The sequence below is a fragment of the Oryzias latipes genome, chromosome 23, assembly GCF_002234675.1.
Source record: "Oryzias latipes chromosome 23, ASM223467v1".
Lineage (NCBI taxonomy): Eukaryota > Metazoa > Chordata > Actinopteri > Beloniformes > Adrianichthyidae > Oryzias > Oryzias latipes.
The window spans coordinates 10,736,621-10,748,806 of NC_019881.2; the positions used below are offsets into that span (position 1 = coordinate 10,736,621).

General features: G+C 40.0%; 1 protein-coding gene across 11 annotated transcripts in view; it reads left to right on the top strand.

Annotated features, from left to right (window-relative positions):
- The window catches only part of nav3 (neuron navigator 3), a 236,108-nt gene that overhangs the window by 174,407 nt on the left and 49,515 nt on the right, over positions 1–12,186 (top strand). For all 11 annotated transcript variants that reach the window (XM_023952465.1, XM_023952466.1, XM_023952467.1 and 8 more), the window contains 2 exons: positions 9,979–10,102; positions 11,691–12,000. In XM_023952465.1, coding sequence (XP_023808233.1) covers positions 9,979–10,102; positions 11,691–12,000 — 434 coding nt within the window. The remainder of the gene's footprint in view (positions 1–9,978; positions 10,103–11,690; positions 12,001–12,186) is intronic.

A 12,186-nucleotide genomic window follows, 5' to 3' on the forward strand; every position in this document is an offset into this window, starting at 1 on the left:
GTTTTTCATTAAGTTGTATCCATGAGAAATAGACAGGATCGTTGCTCAGAAACAGTAAATCTGACAAAATAAAGAAACATGTTGTTAGTCACTCAGGAGAAGCTTACTTGCATTAAAATTGATTATTTTCAAGTGTTTTGTGCTGCAGGATTTCTTTAATCAAATCCCAAACAACACAACAAATGTTTGACAGAATCATCCAGATTTTCTCTTAGTTTAAGGAAGTTTGTGCCTTAGGCTTTGCCATAAATGAAGTTTTGTTCAAGTGGCTTTTAAGTAAAAATATCCTCTTAGCTTAAACAAATTATTTTGAATCAGGAGCAGATTATGAATGCACTTGGAAAAAGCTTGTAGTCAGCACAGCTGCTACAGTCGGCGGGCCATAATCCTCCCGCTCTGCTCCTTTCTGATGCATCCACCTGCAGACAAATAGATCCATAAATGTCTTTGTTTACCTCATCTGAGCTGGAATCTGGATCTAAACTGTACGACTGAATAGCTCTGATATTGTTCATTGCTTTTGTTACACCGATAATGTTAGGTTTAGGGTATGAGGGGCTGTAAGATAGCAGGAGAGAGTGTAAACAGAGAGCTCTCAGTGACAGGAAGGGAAAGGGGGGACAGAGATGCGTTCAGTCCCACCCACACCTCAGAGGTGAATTTCTGATGAACTCCTGGCGCTCTGCAGAAACTATGTCCTAGAGAAGTACAGAGGTTTATAGATTTTGGCTAAAAATGGCATTATCAGAATGATAAGACCACTGAGAACTCTTTTGATTGGATTGATTTATTTATTGGTTTATTTCAAGCATTGATTGTAGACAATACAACAAAAATCACACAGATTTATCAAACTCTTTGAAGAAATAATGATAAGCACTGATTAAAAAAACAAAGAAAAAAATTACCATAAATATAAGACAATACCTGTAATTACTAATGGAGGTGTTTGCAGTGATACATGATACATATAGGTCACATAAAAATAAAAATATGATTATTAACTAAGTCAAGTAGTATTGGATTTATTGCTTTAAAAGCAGGCGGAAATGCGAATTTATATAATCCAACCCCTACTGAGTTCTTCAGTTTTCTGTTTTTGCATAGTTGTTATAATCTGGTTCTGATCCGATCAAGTACAGATTATTGCTTTTGCAATAGATCAAAAGATGATGGGAGTGGGACTTTAAACAAATGGCTTTTCCTGATCAGTCGGTCAGTGATGTGGTAGAACAGCTGATGTTCCTGTTGGGTTCTTCTCCCCCTGCTTGGTGGGCTGGCTCCTACTTGCCGTTTACCTCAGGCTCCAAACAAGCCTTATGTTCAGCCTTTGCTGCAAACTTTGACAAAAAGTGTTTTGGTCTCTAATTGTCATCTGTGACTGCAATGCAGCAGGAAGCTTCCTCATCTTTACCAACCCAGTCAGTCACTGACGTTCTGACGTCTGTCACTGCTTGGCAACCGACTCAATTCCAGCTCCAAGGTCACTCTGCTCCCTTTGTTGATTGAGTTGAATGAAATCTTTTTTTCTTTGCAAGCACTTATACATTTCAATTAGTGGTCATTTGTTTCTTTTATGTTGCAGCACAGTTAACTTGCACATAAATGATGCATGAGTTGACTTTAGCTAACTGCAGCAGCAGGTTTCTGCTTCCACGAGTTCTGATCTTTGTTTTCACTCTTTTCTGCATTGTCATTCTTTTAATTAACCCCGTGCTGCCTGCTGCTGACGACATGTGTTGAGTCTCAGCGGGCTGCCAGGCCCATCCTGGTCTGTAGGGGAGGGAGCGAGAGGGTAAGGGAGGGGGATCGGCGATGGCAGGAGGTAGCAGTTAAAGCTGAGGAAGTCCTTTCTTCCTTTCTTTTCCGCTTTTTCGCTGAGCTGCAGCTCCAGTTTTCTTTTATATATTTAGCCAGGTGAATGAGCGACACTTTCATCAGAGGACAGAAGAAGGGAGGCATCCTGGAAAAGGGGAGTGTGTGGACTATCAAATGCTTCTCCAGTGGGGTGCAGCTGATCCAACGTTTGGTCCCAGACCACCTTTATTTCTGGTAAAAATGAAGCCAGACGATACTGTTTTGGTGTGTTTGGTTTCAGCTTCTTTTGGAAACAGTGCAGGGAAACTCTTCAGTAGAGGTGTGAACACTAATGTTTTAAAGTATTTCTTATTTGTGTGAGTATTTAGTTGCATGTGCAGATTTATTGTTTTGTCTTAGCTCTATTGGGGTATCAGCTTTTCTACTGTCTGTGAAGGTGCTTGACTGGGTGAAGTCATATAGCTGATCAAATCTTGAGGAGGTCAACTAGATGAAAAGATGAGAGATGCATTAAGCTTTCTTCTCAGTATAGTTGCATGAATACAGTTTTATCCCATAATTCCACTTTACTTTTCACTAAATGGTTCATCTTTTCCTCAACATTTTATCTGTGATGTTATGTTTGGTTCCATCCTGCATTCAGTATTTTCTTCTCCTGCCTTTTGCAGGACTCAGTGCACTCAATATTGCATGACATCATGTTTGCATGGCTGAGTAGAGTCACAGCCGTGCATTTAAAATGTGCATGAAGGTGGTAAAAATCAAGATGTTGCAAATGATTCCAATAAAATATGCAATGGAATCAATACCATCCTTTGATAAGCTGTGATTTTTATTGAATACAGCTTAATTTGCAACAAGGTCTTCACACTTAAATTAAAGTAGAGCTTCCTTTCAAATGTTTTTTTTTTGAGGGGGGATTTCTAAATCCAGGGGATTCAAAAGCAAGTTGGGATGTCCTATATTTCTGTTTATGAAGGAGCAAGTCCAAATATTCATGTTTATACTAAAAAACTAGAGATCTTGTGTTTAATCAGTGAAATCCTTTTTGATATTTAGCATTTTGGCTCGCAGAATAATCTGCCATTGATATTTAGCTTAAACCTGAAAGGTGCCAGTTTAAACAGTCAGAGCATCAAACACAATAAAAAAACAATGCCATGGAAATAAAAAAAAATTTAGACAGGTTAAATTGATTGTTTTTGTGGTCATGTTTCAAAATAAAAAAAGAACTGTTTTTCCACTGACCGCAAAAGAGGTGGATGTCCTGATCTGGTCAGCGTGGAGCCACTGCAATCATGTTGACCAGATGTGACTTCAACACAAAGGCTCTCAAGAAATTTGGGAGAATAGATCACACAAACAAACCCGACGTCTGTTGTATTTAGTTGAAATCATTTATTTATCGAAGAGAAATTCACAAATTGGAGCTGTCTCAAAAAGGAATGCAAGAAAGTCATTGAAATTTAGGGTTTCTGTAGTTCATATTGGTCAAGTATAGTATTAATATCTAATAAAAGTGACATACAAAGTATTTTTTAAAGGCCAAACGTCGTCTTGAACGAGTCCCCAGTCGTTATTTGATGAACTCCTGTTTGTTACCTTTACGGACGTGCTTCGATGTGGAAGTTGAGTGGTTGTTTCCTGGTTTGTGCACATTTTTTAGCAGAAGCATCTACACATGTGATTGCTATAGATGCAGCACTGCTTTGTTTTTGCAATTAACCCAATGGTTTTCAGTTGAAATGTTTGCTGATGTATGGCTCACTTCAATGGCTCCATCTGAACCTCTCTGCTGTAGTTCCTCATGCTTAATTGAAGAAGTTACGACACAAAATATGCTGTCTGCCCCTGCAGTGGGGTTATTGGGTTTGCTTGTACCATTTTTGCACACTGCTCTCTCGTAAGAGATGTGGTGGTACGCATGTAAGAGCCTGCACCTCTGAGATGATGAGCTTGGATTTGCCAACAATCTGAGCAGAGTCAAGCAGTCAGTAATGAAGTATTCACTGTCAAGAGCGTCTGCTTGTTTTGGTGACTTTCAAAAGCAGAAAATCAACAGAATATTTGCATGGTTGTGTATCTGTCCTCATAATTATACCCACATAATATTGGTTGGTGCTTCAGAAGAGCAGCTGGAACTCTCTGTAGAGTCCACATCAATACTTAACTACTAAAATACTTTTTCATTTTCTCTGTTTTTTATATTAATTGGAAATTAAGTTATGCCCAGAATCCTCTGGATCTAAAAAGTCTCTTTTCTCATTTACTCGTTTCACAGCATCCTGTCAGTTTGTCAAGAGCCTTAGGGATCGTAGATCAACAGACAGGATTGCTTCTTGCAATAACTTCAGAGAAGGGTTGCATCTTTGGTAAAGTCTTCTATTGTTTTCTGTTTCTGGTTTCAGAAACTTGTTTGTTTTTTTGCCTCTTTTATTTTTTCCTGAGAAGTGGGATGAATAATGCTCAAGATCTAAAGGTCATGTCACAGCCACTATGTACATTTTGCGCATCTTCCATGGATGACAATTGGTCATATGTGAATATGCGCGGAAAAAGAAACTTGTATTTTTATAAACTATGTAAACACATATAAAGTGCAGAATTTATAACCGACCAACAATGTTGAACAGCTCAAAACCGAATTCGACCTGTCGGCCGAAACCCTCAACAGACATCTGCGCACATCGACGAACAGCTGACACTATAGGAACACTTGTAAATTTTGTAGATCACGCATGGATCACAAAAGACAGATGTTCCCGTAAAGACACGGTCTTTACAGGAACATTTTTAAGTGCACGTGATTGGCAAATGGTTTCTCCAAGCGGAGCTTGAATCTTTAACTTGAAGCTTTGCTCCAATTCCCGTTTTTAGATGAGCAGAACAGATTCTGTTTAATATGCCCGTCCCACTTCCTTATTACGGTGCAGAATCTAACGGTTGATTTTCTGTGTCCTATCTGCTCATGATTCATATAATTTACTTTCTTGTCTTTCACTTTTGACTGTTCGATTTTGCTGAAAGTGTCAAAGTTGAGCCATGACTTAATATCCCAATGCAAAGGCAACCAGGCAGAAGGATCTGAGAATGCGACAGCACAGGTCCATTTAACCTGAACGCTCATTGGTTCTGCAGAAGCAACCATCAAGCAAGAACCATCAAGCTGTCAGATTTTGCTACACTCAACACAAAAACACGACAGCAAGTGGTCAAAGGGAAGCGATGTTTGAATGTCTGTAATTGTTTGAAAACCTGAGTGTGTACAAAAAGAAAACGCTTCCACTTATACACACCACTGATGTTTTGATTTGATGTGAATGCAGTAAGTGGAGAACCATGTCATTACTATGGTGACTCAATTTGTGCTAAGATTCAATGATACATGGAAATCCATTTATTTTAATAAAATATAAAGACAAAAGTGTTTCTGTATCTGAAATAGTTTATAGATTAACCTAAATTTAAAAAATACTGGTTGCGATGTCAAAATAATTAAAAATGAAATGATATTTGAATGGAAAAGTACACAAGAAACTGAAAAATAGAGTGATTGACACTTTCCCCTACTTTGATTTAAACTTTTAACTGTAAATCAGTATAATTTTGGGTGGTATTGCAGGTACTCGGTCACTGACTGCAGAAGTTTTGCCTGTACTGATAAATGCTCCTCATTTTGAAGCTATCAGAATCGATTTTCAGCCGCACCAGTGCACAAGTGGGTTGCTAAAGTAGGTTTCCTCTAACCCTGCATTTATCTGCAGCGTCAGATTCCCTTGTGTTTTTGAGGCTATGATGTTTTCAAATGAGAATTCCATTTTAACTTTCAGGTATTTAATAACAATAAATAGATTCATTTTTAATACTGATGTGTTTTAAATAAAATTCTCATTTAAGAAACTTTTACGAATCAATAACATAACCTCATTTAATTCTGTCTGGAATTCCTCCACTTTCGACCTCCTTCATCACATCCTCTACTGAGCTCATTTCTTGTCGGAACAACCCATTATTCCTTCATTTTCAGGCTGCCCCCAGGTCCCTTTATCTTTAGCATGTAATCACACATGACTGAATTGACCTTCTAAGGAGAATTATTGAGATTCTGGAAGGGTTTCCTTTATTAATATGTTCTTTGTAGTCATATTTACTATGCCTAATAAAAGGGTGTGACTGACACTTCGGGATGTTTGATCAGATAATAATTGAGTCTGCTGCATCCAAAGGAGCAGGTAAGGAGCAGCATGAGAAAGATGTGATTTGGCACATTGGCATGGAAACACTTATTTATAAGAAGTTTGCATTGTGCACCTGTATGTGAACTGTCACAAGGGAGCTGAAAGCTGTCAAATTCAATGAACATATGTGCCTAATAGAGGACAATACCACCAAAAAGATGAATTATTGTTTGAGAAGGCCATTTTCACTTAATGATAAAAAAATTAGTTTAATATAAAAATAAACTTATTATCTGTTTAAGTTTTTCTGCTGTAATGTTGGTTGTAAAACTTTGATAGGAATGATGCCTTTAGAAGGTTTTTCCATTAAGAGATTGTTGATGTGATTCATCTTCACCCAGAGTTACTAACTGAATCATAAAAGATTCATCAGTCAGATAGTTTGGTCAATTAAAGGGAAAATGATTTTACATAATCTGGATAAATGGAAATGATCGTCTTGCAGAGTTGGAGTATTCTCCAGATTGTTTTGTCTTTGAGGCATTAAAAGTTGGGTTTTCTAAAGAGAGAGGAGGTGATCTGCATTGACAAACAGTCCTGTTTTGTCACGCTAGTCTCTCATTCACAGCTGTTCTTGCAGGTGGATACGTGCTGTCTGTGGGTGAAAAATGGGCAACGATGCATGCAGGTGGACACCTTTTTAGGATCATAGACCGCTGAGCCTGCAGACGAAGAATATTCATGCATAGGTTTCCTGCTAGCACGCTGCAGGTCTAGGGCAGGGGTGTCAAACTAATTTCCTCCGAGGGCCACATCAGCATAGTAGTTGTCCTCAAAGGGCCAGATATAACTTACACATGTAACTAAATGTAATGAAAAATAAACATAACTACTCCTTAATGTTAGATAACTCATTATTTATTTATTATAACCTTTTAAATTGACAATTACAGTTGCATAGAAAACATATGTTTGCTTGTTACTCTAGCATAAATCCTGTTAAATTTGATTCTGTCAGGTTAGTTTATATGGACAATGTTTAAGTCCTAATGTCTAGTTTCCCAATCCGATATTTCAAGTCCAATTCCCCCTAGATATGAATAAATACACACCAACTTTTATTTTTTATTTTAAGAAATTAACAACTTTTATGCTCTTGCGGGCCACATAAATTGACATGGCGGGCCACATTTGGCCCCCGGGCCTTGAGTTTGACACATGTGGTCTAGGGGAACACGCAAGAGTGAAGTAGGTGAGACACGGGCTTGTCGTACAGAGTTTACATTTTCTTAACCCCCTCAAAACCGGTGTACTGTGATACAAAAAGTGTACACTCCTTGCGTGCCCCTACGTAGCCCCCCAGGTGCCAGTGGTTAAAAAAAGAAAAGAAAACCGGTTAATTGATAAACCGTTCCCACGGATTAATCAATTGTGCTCATACTGTTGCGCAATCGAGCGCGCACACATTGCTCGGAGACTTTCGTTCGGAGATTGGGTTCATACATGACCAGTCTTTGGCCTGCAATAGGTGTTCGGGGGGCCTACGACTAATGATGAGGTCACACTATTTGATTGGCTGTACGTTGGACCAATGACGCGTAAGATGGTAATTGGTCTGTACAAATTACGGTACGACCATAGAAGAAGAAATTGAGTTCGGTTGTAAACAAACAAAGCTGCAGCATAGAGCGAGATGATCTTCTAAACGGGCTTTTATTATTGTTATGATTATTATTAAGTGCATGTTCGCTTGTAGTTTTTTAAATCTGTGAAGCCAGTGCTTTATTCTTGTCCGAACTGACCCGGAAGAAGGGTTAAGATTAGGTTAATACGTTCTAACAACATTTAGCCGTGAATGAATTTAAACTGAAATAACATCAGCCTTTATTTTGTCTGGACCCGAGTAGTAACACAAATTCACATGATTGTTTGCACGGTTTCTCAAGACTGTTCATTCAAAACCCGCTTCCGCCTGTCCCAGAGCCGCTAATTTGCTTGGATATACAAATCTCCCAGGAGATAAGGTTATCCTGAGTCCAGCAGCCTGCTCACGCAGAGAAGCCGGACGGACTGCGGTCCGAAGCCTCCTTCGAAGCACCCATCCCTGCCTCCAAACACGAAACTATTGGTCCGGCTGCTCTGCGCAACAGTACGAGCACAATTGGTTAATCCGTGGGCCCGGTTTAGCAATCCCTCATCCTAGCAGTCTGATTGTTAGAAATGAGGAAATTAAACATCAGAAATGTGTGGACATCTTACGGGCCCCCTACATATCGCATGCACACCCTGTGCATGCAGCATTTGTGTGCGGTCGCTAAGGAGCCAGTACTCACACCTCACTAATGACTAAAATAATGTTTTTCAACCTTTTTGGAGCCAAGGTCCTTTTTTTTTGACAAAAATCCCACAGCAAACCAGCAACCAAAAATTGAAAACAAGAGAAACTCTGTAGTCTGTATTGATGTTCAGTCCCTCCACAATCTCACATGCATTTTTCGTAATAATTGAGGCACAAAACATTTGATGTTGCATCTGGTTGTCCTAAAAGTTGCAATAGTTTTCAAAAAGTAATTGCCCAGGAAGTATTTTTTCCCTCCAATTTATTAAAATGCAAGTTCTTGTAAACCTCACAAAAACCAAATAAAATGAAATTCTTCCTAAGCTGTAATTTATTTTGATATTTATATATTTTTAATATTTATGTTTGTCCGAAAGTATATATTTTTTTGAACGAATATATAAACACAGCATGTTTGAGAAATTTTAGACAAAAAGACCAACATTATATTCATGTTTATGAGTTCAGTTGTAAATACACAAAAATAACGCTGAAGTTTTTCTGTTGTCTAAATCAAAAATGCCACTTTAACAAAAATGTTTTTTATTATTTTTGAAGATTAAATTGTTTCGTTTTAGTTAAATTTGTCTGTTTGAAATTTCACCTTGATGCTGATTCTTTTGTTTTGTTTTTACTTATATTTAGACTGAACTGAATAAAAAAGTCCGAAGTTGAATTTGTCCTTCAATCGAGACATTTTTAGAAAGCAGTTGTTTCTTCTAAAAGGTGACCACAAACATAAGAATCTCTGACTGTGAGTCCTTTGTTCTCCAACAAAAACCTTGAAAGAGAAATAAACTGTTTTCTTGATTTCATCGAGGTTTGCAAACTGTCAGATGTGTGTTGTGCTTTATGATAGCAGGGCAGTAAGAGACGCTTAACCTAATGCATCATGGGAGTTGTAGTGAAATGCAGTGCTGCCGATGTCGGACAGACTCACGTCTCTGAGCTTCATTATTTGATTCACTTTTTACAGGATCTGACATGGAAGCTAGGGGAGAACAGATGATCCGTGATCAGTAGCCCTGATTCTGCAGACGTGTGACGCAGATTTATTTCACAAATAATGTTATTTATTTTATTAAAAATCATGAATGAATGAAACTTCATTCATACAGAACTTTACAACTCCTTGAAGGTACCAAAGGGCTTCACAATATAAAAATGAGAACAGAAGTTTTAAACTAAAACTTTAGAAAAAACTAAAAACTCTGCTTGTGGTCCGGCCCTTCTATCGAATTTTTAGTATCGAGTTAAAATAATTGCCCACCCCTGAACTAGAGTGTGGCGTAAGGACACCGTTCAACAGCATCACTCGAACGTCATAAGTGCATAACTTGCATTATTCTCACGAATACTTCACAATTCATGTACCACACACTCAACAATGGTATGTTCCATCCTCATGTCCCTTAAGGGTTGAGCCTCAAGGGAATTGCAAGACACACCAGCTTACCTTATAATGCAGCTGTTCATCTCAACAAATCTCCACGGGCCAACAACCACCCGTTGTTGGGTTAACGGTGCGGTACTAGTCAAACCCCCTCTCGTACGGATGCATGTGAATAAGGAATACTCTGGAAGGTTGCTTTTGTGCTGCATTCTTCTGCTCAGTCATTTCATTGTGCTTCCTCTGTCCTGCAGCTGGGATGACAGCAGCTCAGTGAGCAGTGGCCTCAGCGACACATTGGACAACATCAGTACGGATGACCTGAACACTCCTGCTTACTCCTCTGGCAGCTCCTCACACAAAAACAAGAGCAGTCAGGTAAGAACACAGAGGGGTCCGTGATCACCCGACTCTTTACTTGGCTTTCAGGGATGTCAGGTACATCACTTTAAAAAGCAATTGCTTCTGGTAAAGCGGTCACTTGCTTAGGCACAGTGGGAACAAAACAGGGCTCAAATTAAAAACCTATTTTATTTCATGTTAGCCCCACCTCAGCCTTACCTGAGTTTGGTCATTGTCCAGCTGAGTAGACATGTGGAAGTGCTGGAAATCAAGAAGCTGATAAATAACAGAGGAACACAACCCAGCTATCATGTTTCTTGTTCTATCTCAAAAGATGTTTTTGGGATTCAACATCGGTGACATGAGTGTGTTTTGGTAGAAAATCTGACATTTTGAAACAGGAGTTGGTAGATAACTGCTCTCTTCTGATACCAGCCTCCAGTGGTCTTTTGAGGAACTGCAACATTTGTTACTGACAGATTTGATTCAAATTAGGAATGGTAGGTGAGGGCATGGTTTCGAGCCAGTTTAGCTCGTGCTGGTTTGCGGCGCCTTCCGTCCGTGAAACCCGGGTTCGACTCCGGGCTGCTCCCTGTTCCCTTCTCTACCTCTGCCGGTTCCAAGCCCGGTTTGAGAAGGTTGCGTCAGGAAGGGCATCCGGCGTAAAACATTGCCAAAATTTACCATGCGACTTGTTCGCTGTGGCGACCCCTGATGGGAGAAGCCGAAAGTGGAAGAAGGTGAGGGCATGGTTTCAATAACTGTTAGACCTGTTTGTCCCGCCTTGTGAGTACAGATAATTGACTGTGTCTGACAAGTGGACTGAGTGAGTGTCTCAGTCAATGATATAGATGCCATTTGCAGACCCAGAGTTCTGACGTTACATCAGCCCGACACAAACACGGAGGTCACATGACTCTATGGCTTGTGCGTTTCTTTCTTTACAAGCTATACTGTTGACAACAAAACCTTCTGAGCTTTGTGATCTGATGAAAACTGCCTCCCTAGAACATCATTACTAGGACAGATACAGTGTTTCGAATGCTTGTTACTGTGAAGCTAACAGTATTAGTTTGTAATTCGGTCATTTCTGTCACTGCAGTTTTGAAACGTAAAGAACTTAAGAAACTTAAACTTGTTAAGGACAGACGCTCTAAAAGGTGTCTAAGGCAGATCCGTGCAGAACAATGGTGTCTGAGAGACTGGAACTTTAGCAGCGGCCTGTGAGCAAGCTCTGAACCCACAGCTGAGGGATTTTACATACTTGGCTCATATTCTCAACACGCTGGGATCTTAAGAGACTCTCGTGTTGCTAGGGAGACTGGCCATCTGTTAAGGTGGGCTGGTCTTCACTGTGTGTGTTCTCCTGCAGGGGTGGAGGTGGGGGGGGGGGGTGCATCCCAACAGAGGAGATCATCTGAGACAGCATAGATGGCTGCTTTATACACAGACAGGGACCCTGCTGCTCTGCTTGGCAGACCCCCGTGACATTAGAACCAGAACTTCTTTAACTTTTGATGACGTGCCTCATGATTTGAGCAAATCAGTCTATTTTACACCCGCAGCTTTTCTTTTCAATGATCACTGAATGTTCTGTTCAATATCTCACAAACTCGCTTTGCAGTCTCAGAAAGGCAGCAGGTCCAAACATGCCAAGCAAGATGTGAGCAGCACTTGGGCCGGCGCCGAAGACCTTAAAAAAGTGGAGGAGGAGCTGGACGCAAGCATGGATCCCGGGAGCGGCCCTTCCCGCTGGAAGCCCTCGTCATCCTCGTCTTCCTCCCAAACCCAGGGTCAGTATGAGGATACTGGTCAGAAAACAGCGGCGCTGGCACAGATGTCCCAGACGGGCTCCTGGAGGAGGGGCATGACTGCCCAGGTAGGCATCACGCCCCCCAGGACAAAGGGGACTCCTGCTGGCCTGAAAACACAAGGTAAACTATCCAGGTTTTTTTTCCAATAAAAACATTTTTCTTTTTTGTCCGTTTGGTAAAATAACCATCACTTAGGGTTATTTAAAGTGTCAAATATGACAATAACAGAGATTCTGCTTTGTAGAAAACCAGTGCATTTACCATCTGTTATTATATGCTGTGATACCATAGATAAACCCATAAAAT